Source organism: Haliotis rubra, unplaced genomic scaffold (assembly GCF_003918875.1).
Source record: "Haliotis rubra isolate DU_JTF1 unplaced genomic scaffold, ASM391887v1 Scf1352, whole genome shotgun sequence".
Classification (NCBI taxonomy): Eukaryota; Metazoa; Mollusca; class Gastropoda; order Lepetellida; family Haliotidae; genus Haliotis; species Haliotis rubra.
Genome location: NW_025765284.1, coordinates 155,472 through 174,352, shown reverse-complemented (window position 1 = coordinate 174,352; position 18,881 = coordinate 155,472). Strand labels below are relative to the sequence as shown.

Here is an 18,881-nt window from a genome sequence, read left to right as displayed (position 1 = left end):
TGCATACATTTGAACGGCAACTGCAGTCATGCTTAAACAAAATAAATAAATGGGGTCTTGAAAACGGCTTTAAATTTTCTAAATCGAAAACTAATTGCATACATTTTTGCCGAAAATACAAACCACATAAAGACCCTGATCTATCTCTAGATGGCACGCCCATCAAAGTTGTCAAGGAGGCCAAGTTCTTGGTCTAATTTTTGACTCACACTTAACGTTTCTGCCACATATTACATCCCTTAAAACTAAATGCCTGAAGGCACTTGACTTGTTGAAAGTCGTTTCAAATTCTAAATGGGGAGGGATCAAGCTACCCTCCTTCGTCTATATCGATCACTAGTCCGTTCCAAACTTTATGATGGCTCCATCGTCTATTGTTGAGCCTGTAACAGCAACCTAAAACCATTAGATTCTGTCGACCACCAAGGTCTAAGACTTCGTCTTGGGTCCTTTAGAACCTCACCTGTTGACAGTCTCTACGTCGAGGCCGACGAGCCATCTCTTACACAACGCCGTATAACATTATCCTTGCAGTATGTAACAAAACTATATTATAATGAGTCAAATCCTGCATTTATCCTGTGTTTTTCATCCTCTTTATGAGGATCTAGACAATAAAAATCTTCTCTTGTTCCGCCTCTGGGACCTTGCCTTTCTGCTGCTGGAATTGAGCTAGAAAATATCTCTCCTTCCCGTTTGCTTTCTTCTCCTCCTTGGCAATGTTTGTTAGGCCACAAGTTGACCTAACATTAACCACATTTAAAAAGTCAGAAACTAAGGAATTACAATATAAACAAGAATTTAGTCAATTAAGAAATAAATATAATACATACAAATCCTTATTTACAGATGGGTCTAAGGATGGTGGCGCAGTAGCTTGTGCCACTGTCATTGGCTCGAAAACAATATCTTCTAGATTACCCGATAACAGCTCTATTTTCACAGCAGAAGCTAACGCAATATTAACAGTCTTAACATATATAATTAAACACCCCAAATATAAACAATACATATAATCTTTTCCGATTCTCTTTCTTGCCTTCAGGCTATCAAAAATCGTTCTTGCAAACATCCACTTTTAATCGAAATTATTGAATTATAGAATGATCTTGCTACTGGCCAATACGACATCGTCTTCTGTTGGGTACCCAGCCACGTTGGCATTTCCGGGAACACGATGGCCGATTTTGCTGCCAAGGCAGCTCTCAACACATCTGTGACACCACTTTTTATTCCACACTCCGATTACAAAGCTAGCATTAGAACTTACATCCGTGATCTGATGCAAAAGAAGCGGGACACCCAGGTAGGTATCAATAAATTACGTGCAATCAAACCATGTACCGGTTACACCTACTTGGGTTGTCAGTCCAGATTTGAAGAGGTCATCATACGACGATGTCGTTTTGGCCACACAAGATATACTCATGAGTACCTGTTGAAAGGTGAGGATCCTCCGTTTTGTATCCCTTGTGATGAAAGAATCACGGTCAAGCATGTCCTGCTTGACTGTTGAATATTCCATCACAAGGGCTATTTATTTAAAATCACGAACTATGAAGGATCTTTTTAGTAATATAAGTTCCCATTTAATTATTGCATTATTAAAAGAATTAGATTTGTTAACTGATTTGTAAATAGAAACATATTTTATGATTTGAAGTTTGAACTGATAACTCAGATTGTTAGTGGCTGTATCCTCAAGGGTTGGGGGGTAAAGTACTGTAACATTATTGTCCACAAACATTCAAAGTAAATTGAAACTCTCCGCTCCTTTTAATCGTAGAATATGTGTGTTTTTAAATGTATGGCTAGATTTCTCTACGTTGCTAACGGCTGAGGGGATGGTGTAAATCCAGCTAGGGTCCATGCAAGAAGCAAATGTACTGTAAGTCCCCATGGTCCCTAGTATGGTGATCTACCTTCAGTCGTTGGCAATCTATAGCCATTTTTAATATTGTATTGTCATTTATAGTTCCAATATTTTATATTTAATTGCTAGTTTTAAGTGGATATCTGTGATACATTAGTAGTTTTACTGTTCTTCGTCAACAGGGTTTTAATTTCTAACTATATTGATCTTTCATATAAATATAAACTGTTCTCGTGACGATGTGGCTGAAATATTGCCGATGTGACGATAAATATGAACTCACTCACTCTGAAATGAAAACACCGTATACATACAATCTCTATGTTGTTGGGATTAGGATACATACGCATGTGTTTCACACAACAAAAGCAACAGTGAACAGTAAAGTCTGCTCCCAGTTTATATAAACGTTAACTAACAAGGTGTCAAATGTCACATCTGAGGAGTGTGTTGAATTCGGCCCTGAATTCTATATAACTGTCATACTGTTCAGGTACATCCAGTACCTGTCCGTAAGTATGGCCGACATGTCTTCTAGATAACCCTGACAGAGTGTTGAACCTGACAAATATTGGCTTGTTTTTGTCATTTTCAGTTGTGAAAAGCAAGTCAGATCCAGTACAAAAACGTAGAAACTTTGACAAGTCATCATAATTCAGTTCCCTGATGTACTTTGTTAAGAAGCCAGATGTCGCACTCTGAACAGGACTCATATCAACTGGAAAAGATAAAATCTTGATCACTTTGCGGGAATTTGGCTTTTGCAGATTCATTCAGTGTTTCCAAACTGGTGTTAAGATCGAACCCAAGAGCTGTTAACTGGTTGAACGAGCAGTCTTTAACTTTCACGGGTTGCTGGATCACTTCCGTGTGGGCGATCGCGATTTCCCCGAGGTGCTTCTCCAGATTTTCCTTTGTGGGAACCACACGACATGCGTGTGTCCCGAGAATGTCCATGACTTCCTCCTGGTCAAAATCAGCCTTTAGTGTTACAGTAAAGGATTATTGATTCACCTTCCGACAAAAACGAGAGAAAATCCGAAATCATAGATTGCACTGGGCGCTCTAAATATAGAGATAGGGAAGTACCGCTGGGTAGATGAGAGTATTACTTTTACAATTGACTTCCAGTCAACATCAGAAAAATCATGCCTCAGAAAATGTACTTTGCAATCATTGCCAAGCGTACATTTGTCACAGAGACACTTCCAAAATTTTGTAAGTGCATCTCGTTTAACAGCAATTTCAGTCTCGCCATATGGTAACACATTTCCAATGTGAAGGGATCGTTGAAAACTTGAGACATTCGTTCCGGAATGTGTTCCTCATAAGCATGTCCTCTGTGAAGGCGAATAGTATGGTTCTTCACTACGTGGTGTACATTTTTCAACCGGGAGCAGGACAAAAGCCACTTGCACATAAACCACCCGGACAAATGCCACCTAGAACAAATGCACCCAGTTATTTTACCATTACAGAGAGGACAATAACCACCATTATTGACTTAAATGTTCATTTTGTTGTAAAGTTATCTAGACTTTGACGAATAATTTGGTTTCTTTAAGTGTTGAATTTATAAAAACGTTAACGTAAATGGATGTAGAATTTGATTTAGGTAATAGTTTGACCTTGAATTTGGTGAGAAGCCTGTTATAATACATTCATTCTCCACTAGCAGGCGCCAATACCACGATTTTGTGCCGCTCTATCGTTTCACACTTTAAATAGCCATAAAAACCACCAGTTATACTGGATTTGCATATCAGAGTGTGAGATCTGTCTTTAATAGAAAACAAATGGTAATGTTTCCACATCTCTTTTTTTATTTTATAGTTGTCTAAAATAGGCCAAATGTAGCAAATAATGTTGTCGCCAGAGCACCCTTTGGTAGATCTAGTCTGTCTAAAATCGCATCTGTAATCAGCACGAGCCAGCTTATTGTCGCATATACTGCCGACTAGTTCTGTGTAAAATATAAGAGCCTAAAGTATGTCTTTCCTCCAAAGGAATTTCTACCAATGACATCAAATAATGCTGTCGCCACACAGTTGAACAAATACGTTACTGCTACTACAAAAATGTTTCGGTGTACACAACTATGTTTTCAAAGACCTGTAGATGCAGAATAACGTTACATAACGTTTTGCTTTTTCAATGTTATGGAGAAAAAACAATTGTTATGTGTTCAGTTGGATTGAGACAGGTACGCGAGAATTTGAACAGATACGTTACCAGGGAACCTAGAATTATTCGAAATGTAACTTCTTCACTGCCGTATAACATACACACATGCAACAACCTCACCTTACTTAGTTCATACAGCCTGAAAATTGCTGATTATAGTTTACACCTGTGTTCAACGACCCCAGGAAGGTGTTTGCCAAACAAATACGTTACCAACAGATACGTTACTCGTGATCTGCATATGTATAAATTTTAAATTTCCCGCTGAAATTACATGTAAATCGCGCGTTATTCGCACAGTCGGTGTGAGTTCTGTCATTTGACACGTTACCAGCTAAAACCGGAGGAAATTTTTTAAAACTTATCAAAATATGTTGGGGGGACTTTGATGAAAATAGGTAATGATGGCCATCACGTTTCATTTCTGGCTTGCTGGGTGCTCTTTTACTTGTAGTATTAGCATGGATGTTTGCAAAAAAAGTGAATGGTATATCGTTGAGGAAATTAAAATAGAAGTATGTCTAAAGCAACATCCATATCATTTATCAATATATTCCTTGCTCAGCTTTGCGATTGTTAGACAAAACATGTCATCTGCAATGGTAACCCACAAAACCAAACTGGGGTTCTCATGACTGAAGATATGGTGAAAAAGGATCTGTAAATGAGAATCTTCCAGCTCCTAGAGCCATCATTGGATGCTCACAGTTCTTCAAATCCAAGACAGGTACCAGATGTAAAGTCATTCATTACTGCAGTGCATGATGTCTAGTGTTACGTTGGAAAAGTTCTGTAAGTTACTGAAGTGAATTTAGAAGGATAAGATTCCTCCATTGTCAGTCCACCAACAAAAGGTCAGAAACAATTCAAATGGCCTGATGAACCTGGTGAGAGTATTGTTCCAGGTATGGACATTCTCCGTTTAGAGGAACCCGATCCAGTAGGTCCCTGCAGGTTATCCAATGAAAGTTCGCATAGTACTTTTCACGCGCAAAATAACAAACATGAATCTTGTCCAGTAATTTTAAGGTAAATTTAAATATAAATTGTTAATTCTAAAATTGTTATGCTAGCTCTTTGCAGCTGTTTTAGTTTGTGGTGATTTGTAGTCATACACTGGGACTGAAACCTTTTCTCGGAACAATAGAAAATAGTATTTTTTCAGTTACCTTACAAAACCATTTAATGTTTCAGTGGTTGATTTGCTACCAAAGAACCAAACTAGTAACAGATACACCACATTGGAAGCTGAATTTCTTCAGCGACAATATCTTCAAGTCCTCAATTTGTCTGAAAACATTGACTGCTATGTTAAGTGAAGAAACATTGACTGCTATATTAACTGAGAACATATCTTGACACATCGTGGACAATAAAACTTTGTTATCTTCAAAATACAGACTGTTTTTATCTTGCTTTCAAATTTGACATCTATAACATCTATACTTTACTTTTTGCTTTTTTATTTTTATCATTTTACTATATTTTATTATTTCCAATATGTTTGAAAGTTCAAAGGATCAGAGCTACTATCAGAAAGAGGGCAGAGACATCGGAGGAATTGGCTCAGCAGATCCTGACAGCAGCTGCTATCCCCATCTCAGAGGGAGGGAGCCAGGATGGCGCCTCTTCCAGATCTACGCCGGAACATGCGACGCCAGAGGCGAAGGGATGACGGTGCGCTACTCGAGCCAGAGAGCCCAGCAGCAATGCTGGTACCTGATAAATATAAGACAACAGGAACTTGTGAGCAGTTTCTTCAGTATGATGGCGGCGTAGACAACCCCAACCGAATCCTCATCTTTTCGACGACAAGGAATCTCGACATCCTCCCACGTTCCCAACACTGGTATGCTGATGGAACATTCAGGACAGTCCCGCAACTGTATTACCAACTTTTCACCATCCATTGTTTGACCAGCAATGCTGTGATTCCTTGCGTAATGCTCTCATGCCCAACAAACAGGAGACGACATACAGGGAAGTGTTCGCCAAAGTGAAGGAAGTTGCTCCTGACTGCGCCTCAGAAACGCTGATGCTAGACTTTGAGAAAGCCATATGGAATACCGCTGCCTCTGAATTTCCAGGAATCGAGGTGTAGGGAGGATTTTACCATCTCATTTAAAACATCTACCGGCGGATCCAGAGTGCAGGACATCAGGAAGAATATGCAGTATCGCCCGAGCTGCAGATGTATTCAAGGATGATACCAGCCCTGGCGTTCATCCCTAAAGACCAGGTCTCCCGACCGTCTGCCCGAAACCCTCCAACCTTTACTGGACTACTTTGAGGACAGTAACATCGGCCGCCCAAATCACCGAGGACGATGACCACTAGTGTTCTCGGTATCAAGCTGGAACCAGCACCAGAGGACTTTGGACGACCTACCAATGACAAACAACAACCTGGAAGGGTGGCACAAGAGATTAATGACAAGCTGTCATCCCAGCATCTGGCGTTTCTTAGATGTGTTGAGGAGGGAGCAAGCTCTGAACGACCAGGTGATTACCCAGATGTTAGCTGGGCAGACCATCACAGGTAAAAGGAGGCAATATCGGGAATCCCAGCAGCGTCTCCAGGCCATTGCTGCAGATTTCAGCAACAGACATCAAATGGAATTCTTGAGGACTGTAGCTCATAACATCAGACTTTGAATGAAAAATGAAAACAAGATATTAATGAAAGTAATAATAAAAGTGTGTAAATAAAAATAAATTATCATGCAAATACATATGGGAAACATGATGTTGTGTTGGTGGTTTTTATTTTTGTTGGGGTAGCATTTGTCCTAGGTGGCATTTGTCTGGATGGCATTTGTCTTAGGTGGCATTTGTCCTAGGTGGCTTTTGTCTTGGTGGCATTTGTCCGAGTAGCTTTTGTCCTAGACCCTTTTCAGCCTCACTGAGTAGCATATCAATGCTAGATTCTGTAGGTTCCGTTACTGTGAGATCCCGAGGTACCTCAGCTGTGAAGGACTGTATTGGAGGAGAGATGTCATTCAATTGAACATCAGCACTTCTGGTTTCTGTGACATATACCCCCCCTGTCACATTGCCAGTCGTGTTAGGTAGTGACGTCAGAGAAGGAAGAGAGTCACTGGATGATGTGTCAATTCAATGCAATGGGATGGTGTTATTGGAAGTTTCGTCATTTGATAAAACAAAGTCTTCATACTCAGACACTGGATGTTTTCGCACAAGTTCCTGATGATTTTGGTTTTCCAGGCACTCGAGTTTCATCATGTAACTCACTCAGATCTTTGTCTTTTATGGTAAGGTAGAACCGAAGATGTTTCAGTTTGGTTATTTCACTTATTTGCTGTATTGAGAACTGCTCCTCCAATTTAACAAATTGGTAATCCATGACGTCAAAATGAAACACCGTTTCTTCTCGAGGTTTTACTGATGTTCTGTTGGGAAAGACTATGGTCTTAGCTGAAGTATGAATGTCCAGTTTTGTTGAGGTCTTTGGCAATGATACGCTACGTGTACCACCACCAGAGTTTGTACCAACTTGTCTTTGCTTGGAGATGAGTCGCTCTTAAGTGTCATACGCAGTGTTTCAAATACGCTTGTTTTCTCCCTTCATGTCCGTCAAAAAATTCATCATTGTCTTCGCCATTATCAGATTCAAAATGAATTTTCTTTTTCTCTTGTTCTTTGCTTTTTAAAGATTTATGTGTATAATTTGATGAATGTTTAGCTAAAGTCTTTCCGCATATATTTGCTATTCCAGATTTGCTGGAAATAGAGTGTCACCCTCCTTAAGATGGTTTCGATCCTTTACCCTTTGCACCATATTCCAAAGTCTGGACATTTGAAGAAAGCGGAACATATCTATAGAGAGCATAATGTTAAAGTAAGCCACATTGCAACGGCTTGAAGATTAGTTAGGGGCTATGGATAATACTCTGCCTAACAAGGATTGACGATCCTCGAGTGGCTCTCTCACCCCCTGGAGAAAAACAGTGATATCCATTGAATGAACGTATTTCACATTTGTCTGTCTGTTTCCTGCAGACCAAATGCTGATGGTGTAAAATCCTGTACTAATAAATGTAATTCCTTAAAATTAGTCCTGAGTCCTCTACAGTTCCACTGTATAATTTTATTGGGATGACTTATCTTTTCAAGGGGGTGTGTGTGTGTGTGTGTGGGTGTGTATCTACCTCGGACTTCCTTTGAGGGAATTTTTTTTGCACTCAATGTCCTCAAGTGAACCATATTTAGTATTGAGTATAACTTGATTTTCTGGTCCCGTTGACAGTTTGCTACTTTGATGTTTTTTTAGATGATGCTGGCCTTGGTTTGGTGTTGCTTTTACCGTCTTGTTTGATATTTTCAGATGGTTGGGATTTGTTTACCCTTTGACTGGATTTGAGATGTGCTTGGAACCACTTCAGCTGTTTGTGTGGATTGTTCTGGTGAAAGCCTCTCATGAGTATAATAAAGTTTGGCACGTTATTGATGCAGTAATTTCCTTTGATAGTTTGGGGTTTGTATCAGATGTGTTCTTGTAATTGACGCATATGTTCCCGCCAATTCCGGAGTTTGTACAAGTTTTTAGCTTCTGCAAAACTGATGTTTCTACTGAATATCTCCATTTCTTGTTTCTACACTGGGCATGTCTAGAGGAAGATAAATGTGTCCCAGGGTAGTTAGTGCATTAATTGTAGTTACTGTCACAATCTTCTGTCACATGTGTCTTCTCTCTGATTGGTTTCTGAGTTTTAACGAGTGGCAAATCATTTTACAAAGATGACTCGTTGTTTTTTCATTTTTGAGACAATATCAGTTTCTGCCATGTCAGTAAACAATCGATCCCGATCTCTCACAATACCTTGGCGTTTTATCAATAGTCTCAATCACAATGTAAAGTGTCCAGTAATCAATAGTTTTGGAAGGTCGCTGCTCACCGTGGTTGTCAAGTGGACTTTTCGTTTTTTAGGAAGTGTATGTATTACTTTTCATGATCCGAGCTCCCCACCCACCACGGAGGGTTATAAAGACGACGCTTGAAGCAAGTGGATCTCCAACTTGAAGCATCAAGGATACCCTAATGATATTCTCAAGTAGAGAAATTAAAAGGTTATTTTTGACCCAAGACTGGCCCATGAGCCACCGCCCTCTGGCCATAGGACTCTAGGCAAATTAAAAAATAGAAGTTACACATTTGAAAGTCAAGTGAAATGTCATTTCGCCATTTATAAATGTTAATAATTTATTAGTTGAAACAATACAATACAAGCAATACAATACTGCACAGGGCTTGGTGTGACATTTGTGCTTACAAACATTTAACAAGACCAAAATTTAAATGCCTATTCATGTAAAATATAACATTTGCTGTTCTAAAGCCGTGTTCAGAGACATACATTTCGTATACTGTATAATGTGAAAAGCTGGCAATAATTGTGTCAGAACACGTTTTGAACAAACCATTATCATCACTAACATTGTTGTGTAAAACAAATTAAACTCTTCTTAAAGCAACACTTGTCGAGTGCTAGGTAGCGACCACAGTTCCCGGTAGGGGCGCTGGTGTAGCTATTTAAAAAAAATGTCCAGAACTTGGTTCACCGACTCCGTCGCGTTTAAGCCTGACTGACTGACTGACTGAGTTTAGTTTTACGCCGCTTTTAGCAATATTCCAGCAATATCACGGCGGGGGACACCAGAAATGGGCTTAACACATTGTGCCCATGTGGGGAATCGAACCCGGGTCTTCGGCGTGACGAGCCAACGCTTTAACCACTAGGCTACCCCGACGCCCCCCGTCGCGTTTAAGGCTTAGTAACACCTATTTCCGTGACGATTTCCGTGTGGTTTATTTTAACAAACATTCGAATTGGCACAATTCGCACAACTGTATATCCTGTACAAGAAAACGATTTAATATGAGGTAAGTGAAATTTCAGACATCTCCCAAATACCTTACAATCAACAAAGCCAAAAAATACAGCTAAATACGCTTAATATAGATCTAAAAGAAGTTGAAATATATTTTTGACGAAAAAAAGTCTTAAAGTTTTCAATCGGTCAGCTGTTTACAGTTACCTACCCTTGAATCTGACGTCACACATTCCCTGGAATTCCAGTGAGCGATTCCACAGAAGGTACGAAAAGGCATTTTCAATCAAAATCATCATTATGAAACCTAATATTCTCGCTGATGTCATCATTTTTCTATTTTCTGATACTTTAAACATCATACTAAAGGAGCTATTATTAATAATGGAGTTGTGATTTGAGGTATTTTGGATGAATCATACTAACATCCTCTCGTAACATTTTACCCTGTGTTATGAGATTCCGTCTCTTTTCTTCATAGTCACTTGATTAAAATAATGTCTCCTGTGACATAAACTGTTGCTTGTATGTATGCTTACAATTTTGTATAGAGTGTCAGTTATCACAAGGATATATTTAACACTGCAACCACTTCATTATTATATTATTTTATGTAATATCACAAAAGCAAGTGAGATTACTTTAGATTTTGTAAGTCAACCAACCAGATATCCATTACATCATTAATTGAATCACAGGTGGATTGTGCGTACAGTCAGCTTGTACCAGGAGGTGAGTCCAGAAAGACACACTTTAGAGTCATTTCAGTTCCCACAACGTGAAATCAGATCAAGGATGGAATCTTTAGATTTCTCAGAAGTGCCTGTGCCCAAGACATGGACACCCTCTCTCCAGGTCTTCCAAGTCAGCTCGCCTTTAGTCATAGTCAGGAAGAATCATGTCCAAGCAGGACAACCAGGCAGACTTCTGTACCTCTCAAGTCATCCAAGGGTACCCAGACCCTGATTACAGGAGACATCTCAGGAACTGTTTACATGTGTGATCCTGTCAGTAACTAATGAGAAAATGGAGGAACTGTATTTGAGTGAACATTTAATTACAACTGACACTGTTAAACCAGTCGTACAGATAGGACAATTGTTGTGACAAATGGCTTAATCCTAGGTTTTTCGAAACTGGCAAAATCATCTGATTTAACTTGGGCATATATTCTGCATGTTCTTAGAAATCCATGTAATCTCAATGCATTTCGAAGCAAAGTACATAGACTGCAGATACAAATAAAAAGACTGGAAAATATTTAAAGATATTTCACAAGCCTTCAACATACCAACGGTTGCTGGGCAAGGAGCACCAAACCTTGGAAGTGTTTTCATCAAATTCAAGACCTCCAGTTAAGACAGAAACTGAAAGTAGGCAGCCTGTAAAGTCAAAGACAATATCTCAAGTTGATACATGTATACTTTGAAAAAAGAGGAGACAACTGAAGAGACGTGTCAAACAGTTTCAAGAGAGCGCTATTTTGAAGAAAAGAAGAATTGACTATTGGAAGGAATACAAAATAAGGAAAACTAAAACAATTCCAAATGCTAAAGTACTTGGAAAGAAGGAAAAGGAAACTAAGGAGCTACTGAAAATATATGAATTGGAGCAAAAATTAAAGGAAAAGCTTATTCATGACCAGTCTCTTAAAGGTCCTTGTCCAACTGTTACTAACGTCACTAAACTAGTGAAGGAGAAAGATGAGACTGTAAAAGAGTACAAAAAGAAGCAAGAGATGCTTGAATGACAGAAAGAGTATGTGGAACCTATGCTGAAAGATAATCAGAGCTGAAATGTGTACTATGACCAGCAGAATAAGAGCTACAAAATTGAAGCAGGGTTGTTTGTTTATGGTCCACTCAGTCACAATGTAGCTTCTGAGAAAGTGCCAAAGGTCATAAAGGAAGTGGCAGAATTGTGTGGCAAAACATCCATTGACCAACTACCAAATGAAGCTACTGTTCGAGAGATGACCTAAAGGAGATTTTCACTTTCACTTTCACATCTTCAGGCAACTGAGCAGCTTGCATCAAGGGACAACCCTAAGACCAAAGAAACGCTATAAAGACACGCTGGAGGAGTCTCTCAAGCATTGTGACATTCCCCATTCCACCTGGGTAGAGACCGTGCCGTCTGGAGCTCCTTTGTGTGTTCCGTTGTGTATGTTTTTCAATAGAGACGAATCAGGGACAAAGAACGGAGACGCCAGAAAAGGAAGGACCTAGAGAGCTCCGCCTCCCAGCCTGAGGCGTGTTCAGAACCGCGAGCGCTCGACCCTGAACGCCTGTGCCCGCACGCGCACGCGAACCATCCTCACAGCTGCCTCGCCAAGCGAACCAAGATTGGCGACCATGTTTACTGTCATTCGTCACCACTCGCGCCTTTCTGTAACCTCCAACAAGTGAGTGAGTGAGTGAGTGAGTTTAGTTTAACGCCGCACTCAGCAATATTCCAGCTATATGGCAGCGGTCTGTAAATAATCGAGTCTGGACCAGACAATCCAGTGATCAACAGCATGAGCATCGATCTGTGCAATTGGGAACCGATGACATGTGTCAACCAAGTCAGCGAGCCTGACCACCCGATCCCGTTAGTCGCCTCTTACGACAAGCATAGTCGCCTTTTATGGCAAGCACATGGGTTGCTGAAGACCTATTCTACCCCGGCATCTTCACGGGACGTAACCTCCAACAAGAAAACAAGAAGCTATTTTGTTTGAATGTATTGAGTTTTTCATCACATGGATTATCTATTCTACAATTTCTTCATTAAAGGATCATTTTTATATAAGTTCTCATTTAATTATTGTTTTTGTAAAAGAGATTGTGTCAATAATTTTTTGATAACATTATGTACTGTAAATAGAAAAAACAAATGATCTTAATTTGTAAGAATGAACAATAACTGAGATTGTTGAAGTATCGTAAAATAATTGTCCTCCTTGGAAGGTTACCAAGTCAAAGTATTTTCACCTTACGTGATTTTAATCGTGGTATTATATTTTGTTTAAACTGTTTGGCTAAACACTCTTATATTCGCCAGTAGCCAAAGTGATGGTGCAAATCCAGCTAGGGTCAATGCGGGTAGCACAAGTACTATAAGTACCCATAGTCCATTGTGCGGAGGCCAACTGTGGCCAATTTTATATTGTGTTCATATTTTACTACTTACATACGAGTTTGTAGTGAGTATATGTCTTTTTTTGACATGGTTGTTCTTTTGGTTTTATAGTGTCCAAATATGTATCAATTTATATCTTTTTTTGGTTACAGACCCGTGAAGATCCGGGTTAGACTTGATCTTCAGTAACCACTGCTTGTCGTAAGAGGCTCGCTGACTTGCTTGACACATGTCATCGCATCCTTGTTGATCACAGGCTTGTCTGGGCCAAACTCGATTTTTTTCAGACCGCCTCCATATGGCTTGAAAATTGCTGAGTGTGGCGTAAAACTAAACTCTCTGTTTTGTCACATGAATGAATGTATAACCCGTTTCAGTGACAAAATTGCTGAGATCCTGGTGCGATTATAAACACTCACTCATCAATTTGTGACCCGCTCGTGCCCCTCCGGAAGGATATCATATTGGAATGTGAACACCAGAAATAGAACGAAAACACAATTTGTTTGACAGCATTACCGAATCACTCGAAAATAGCTCAAAACTGTCGGACAACCCACATATAATCCACAAAGCCTGCCCACAAGATCGACAGAGAAAACACTCGACTGGCGACAGTTCACAGCCCTATCCTCGGTACTCGGTATTGTTTCATTAAAGTATCTCTATCCTTCCACGCTTTCTGATTGGTTCGTCGTATTTTTGCGCATAACATTCATTGATCGGGGGACCAGTCTTCTTTGTAGTATACAGAAAGGGACGAGTCGTGACGAATGTTTCTGGACTGACTTGCACAAAGCGATCTTAGCGCTACAATGATTCTCCAGGCTAAGATAGTTGTAGCGCTAAGATCGCTTTGTACAAGTGGGTCAATGCTACAAATAAGATTTATGAAGCTCAGGCAGGTTTCAGAGAAGGCTATTCAACCATTGACAATGTATGTATCCTAAACAGCCTCATACAGCGATATCTTTCTTGTAAAGGTTCGAAGTTTTATGTCCTATTTGTTGATTTTTCTAAAGCCTTTGATTCTGTTAATAGAAATAAATTATGGATGCTATTCACTGCACATGGTTTGAGTAATAAATTGAGGAACATGTAACTTAGCATATGTAACGATGTTAAAGGATGTATTAGAAGTATGGGGTTTTTGTCAGCAACTTTTGATTGTAATATTGGTGTTCGCCAAGGGTGTACTCTGAGCCCATTCTTGTTTTCATTCTTTATAAATGAACTAGCGACCGCTGTTCATCAGAATTGTAATGATGGTATACAACTACATCCTGACACTGTTAAGTTACTCCTCCTATTGTTTGCCGATGATATTATCATGTTTTCTAGCACTCTTAAAGGCTTACAACGTCAAATTACTGTTTTAGAAGATTATTGTGACAAGTTTAAGTTAAAAATAAATAAAGATACGACTAGGGTAGCGGTTTTTAAAAATGGTGGAAAATTATCCAAGTTTGAGAAATGGACATTAAATGACAATTATTTAGAAGTAGCGAAGGGTTATAAATATTTAGGTGTATATTTTTCAAAAACTTTAGTATGGAACAAACATGTAAACAATGCGTCCCTACAGGGTAAGAAAATACTTATGGGAATATTTCATAATTTGAGGAAGGCTGGTAAAGTAAATTATAATACATTCTTTAAAATATCTGACTCCAAAATTAAACCTATTCTGTTATATGGCTCAGAGGTTTGGTGTTTTACACATTTTAATGTTTTAGAAAGGGTTCATCTTCATGCATGTAAAAGATTTTTAGGTGTTAAGGTCAGTACTTCTAATTGCATGGTTTATGGAGAATGTGGACGTTACACTTTAGATATTGAAGCATACAAGCACATTTTAAGATATTGGATAAGGTTAGTAAATATGCCGCAGTCACGTTATCCCGAAAAATGTTACAATATGATGTGTATGTATGATAGAAATGGTAAGAGAAATTGGGTAACAAATGTGAGAAATATGCTTGAAACATGTGGATTCGGATATGCTTTTAAACTTGATTGTATTAGCTTCTCAATGTTATTATTAAATCTGTAACACAAAGGTTAAAAGATGTGTGCTTGCAACTCTGGGCCCCGTTCCTCGAAACGATCGTAGCTACAATCAGTTGTAAGCCCTACAATCAACTTTACAATTATCGTAAATAATAATTTGTCGTCGTTCCTCAAAGCTATTGTAAGGGGATTGTTAGTGTCGCGATTGTAACTCTTGCGATCGTAAATTACAATCGTGATCTTCTGCGAGAAAGTTAGAAATAATGCGTTTCAATTACTTCCGGTTGTCTAGAGTTGCCTCCCCTTCCAAGCAGACGACGTGAACTAAATTTGAGATAATGTCAGAGGAAAAAAAGAGTAGGCGGTCGAACTTTCAAGCCAGCGAGCTTGATATTCTTGTCGAAGAAGTGACACACCACCAGTCAACATTATTTGGAGCCTTCTCGGCAACCGTCACGGCGAAAGTCAAGGGGAGGCTGTGGGAAGCTATTGCCGAGAGGTGAGTGGCCTATAAAGAGTTTCTGTTACATACTATATCATGTGAATTGCGCCTCTATGAAGTTACGTAATATTATGATAATGTATGCCTTTATGCCGTTTGTTTATATAGATTTGATAAGAAATATATGGACAATAATGAAATAACATTTTTCCAGTATTGCAAACAAGTATTATAGAGACCATTCTTTTACTTATTATTATTTATAGTTTGATGTTCATAAATGTTGACAAATTTTAATGATACTTTCAGAATCAACGCAGTTTGTGCGACTAACAGGCGAGCGATGGAAGTTCGCAAGAAGTGGAATGATTACAAGTAAGGAATTGTTTTAAACTATAATTTGTCAACATAATTTGGATAATTTAAATAAGATACTGAATTGGCAGTGATTTTATTTTATTACCTATAAAGGCGAAAATATTCAGGGTTTATATTTTTCTTACGATGCTCTTCGGCAAAATATCTCTTAGAAATGTTTAATTTGACAAGCAAATTAACTACATTTTGTTACCTGACAGGTGTTATGTCAAGAAAAAGTCCATATCATTGAAGAAGGAGCAGAAACTCACAGGGGGTGGCAATGCTCCCGCAAACCTCACGGCCATTGAAGAAAAGGTATTGTGGAAGAAATTGTAATTTTAAATTGTAAAATGATATGGGTTCTCTTGAATCATTCACTGCAATTGAATTAAAATTTTCCTTTAAGTCAATGTGATTACTACATATTTTGTAAGTGTAAATGTAAACTAATAACACATTGGAGTTCACTCAGTTTCATTATAAGGTGAATTATCAATACAACATCATTACAAATCACAATTATCACATTTACTTTATCAGAGACTTAATGTACCATATGTTGTGTGGCAGGTTTTGTCAATGATCCCTACTTGTCAAATTGATGGAGTGGAAGGTGGCATGGAAGTGGGACTTAATGATGCATGTCAGTCTATTCAATAAAAATTTGTTTAATAAAAGTTTCTTTAATTTTCAATAGTATTGATAACAAAATACAACGTAAATATCTGATTGAATGTATCATAATGTGTTTTGTTGGAATAAACAAGCATATATCAAGTATGTAAAAAAGATAACAAAACAATTTATGTAAAATAAATGGATTTTACTGAGACAAATAATCAGCTTATGATCCAAGAAATGATACAGAATCTAAACATAAGCAAATTGAATTAACTGAAGGTGGCACGTTAAGAATATACATTTATGATTAAATTATATCATATGATAAACAAATTTGCTATGTTATGTGTACAATTTATATGTTGCTCTTTAACCAGGTCCAGGAATATCAATTATCGTTAGTCTCCTCAACATTGTTGTCAACGAGCGACTCCACACTGAATACTGTAGCTTCTTCGACGTGCCCATCCACACTGAAACCTGTCGCCTCCTCAACACATACATCATCGACAGTAACATCAGCAGGTACCTCAGCAATGAAATCGGCAGCTAGTGTGGCATCAGGAAATTCTAGCAGTGCTGTTGCAGAGGTTGCCACAGTGAAAGGTACAGCATTTGCCACTTCTTTCAAGATTCTGAAAAACAATAATTGTGCATATTGAATGCAAATGTAAATGTACTTTTAAGAAACACTCAATATACCTACTTCTTGTTTTTCTAAACTTATAATATTGCTTCATTTGAAAATCTCAAATGTACTATGTAAGCAAAACATCACTTTATTTCTTACAATTACACGGCACTGAAGTACGATATTTTGTGTTCTCAGTGTAATATATATAACTCGTCTGTAATCTTTTGCTCAGCAAATAATGATGTCATCTTTTGTCACCAAGTATAATTTTTTTTCTTTTTATATTTCAGAAATAAAGTCTAAAGGGAAAAGGAAATTAGGTAAATACATTTCCATAACTGTTATGATACAACTAACATGTTAACATTTTAGAAATATGCCTACATATTGCGATATAACTGTATTAATACCTACTCTAAGATATTGCAATTATCACCAGAATTTTTCGGGTGTATTGACACTATTGAATAATTATGTAAAATACTTGTGAAAGTCAAATTCGAGAAAAACTTTATTGTATTTCAGGCCTCCGGCCCACTTGTTAATATGATTAAATTGAGCCATCAATGAAATTGCACTTGTGACGGATACAATTATTTTGTGCATTTAATCTTATTTAAGAGTAAAATATCATATAAGTTTGGGGTTTTTAGGTATTATTTGATGTTGATATGAAATGTGGTTATTGTTCGGCTAAAAATTGATAAATGTAGTACGGCAAACCATATTTATGAAAACTGTGAATAATCATGACAGTTGGGATATTTCAACCCATAACTGATTTTCTTTCATCTCCTTGACAAAAACTATCAGTAGAATAAAATGTCAGTCTATGACTGCATGAATTATATATGATCCTTAATATTCTTCAATTTTTTCCCAAAACATTTCAGTCAGTGGTCCAGACAATCTGACAGTTTTGCATCATGTTAGTTTTAATCTTTCAGAAATCAAGGAAGAAGACCCCTTGGAGAAGTTAGTCGCTATAGAAGAGAGGAAAGTAAACAAACTTGATGAGCTGACATCCATATGGAAAGATTTCTTCCTCTGCACAAAAGCCTACCAAGACAGAGACTTGGCAATTAAAGAAAAAATACTGGCCATGAAGGAGAAGGAAAAGGAATTGTGTGATTACAGTGTCTTCCCAACAGTCAACTTCCCTAACGAGTATTGAAATGTATGTAAACTAATTGTAGTTATTTCAAGGGAAATAGCTAACCTTTCCAGTAGTTATTTTCATTTCAGTTTAATAATAAATATAAATAGTTCCTAATTGCCAGAGTTGTCATGTTAGGAATACATGAGAGTACATAAATGTAGCAAATTGTACAATATCTACTGTGAAAATATACAAAACCCTCACATTGTTTTGTATAATGGAGTTGACTGCTAAAAATTTCACTTTACCGTGTATGAACTTTCAGATAAATGCCCAGTACATAAAGTAAGAAAATCAAACCAGAGTATAATATGCATAATACAATATGTCTGCAAACATGCACATGTTCTATTTTTTTTTGTATTTGGGGATACCTTCTCTGTTTTAGAGTTTAGATATTTTTGTGATTTTAGAGTGTATATTTTGCAGAGAAATACCAAAAAGATTATGGATGTCAACTTCTTATTTATTGTACACAACATTTCAGGGCTTTTGCTTGTCCCTTCGTCAGGAGAATGCTAACTAACAGAAGAGCAGCATCTATGTACTAGTAATGTACATGAAGTCAGAGTGAATTTAAGCATGTATCACTTACCGGTAACCACTTAATCCACTTTTGTATATCA

The 18,881-nt window shown here is 37.9% G+C and overlaps 1 protein-coding gene across 1 annotated transcript; it reads left to right on the top strand.

Annotated features, from left to right (window-relative positions):
* Window positions 1–15,214: 15,214 nt before the first annotated feature.
* LOC124267992 (nuclear apoptosis-inducing factor 1-like) lies at window positions 15,215–18,270 on the top strand. The gene is made up of 6 exons (XM_046702995.1): window positions 15,215–15,538; window positions 15,791–15,856; window positions 16,060–16,156; window positions 16,412–16,484; window positions 16,840–16,974; window positions 18,044–18,270. Exons 1-6 carry the CDS (start codon window positions 15,378–15,380, stop codon window positions 18,268–18,270), a joined length of 759 nt encoding a protein of 252 aa, XP_046558951.1. The 5' UTR covers window positions 15,215–15,377.
* Window positions 18,271–18,881: the final 611 nt, after the last annotated feature.

What these genes read in the sequence shown, in the direction of transcription:
- LOC124267992 (XM_046702995.1), top strand. Translation starts at nt 15,378, where the DNA reads ATGTCAGAGGAAAAAAAGAGTAGGCGGTCGAACTTTCAAGCCAGCGAG. An exon ending in TGGGAAGCTATTGCCGAGAG is followed by an intron (nt 15,539 to 15,790) that starts GTGAGTGGCCTA and finishes TGATACTTTCAG; the next exon opens with AATCAACGCAGTTTGTGCGA. An exon ending in AAGAAGTGGAATGATTACAA is followed by an intron (nt 15,857 to 16,059) that starts GTAAGGAATTGT and finishes GTTACCTGACAG; the next exon opens with GTGTTATGTCAAGAAAAAGT.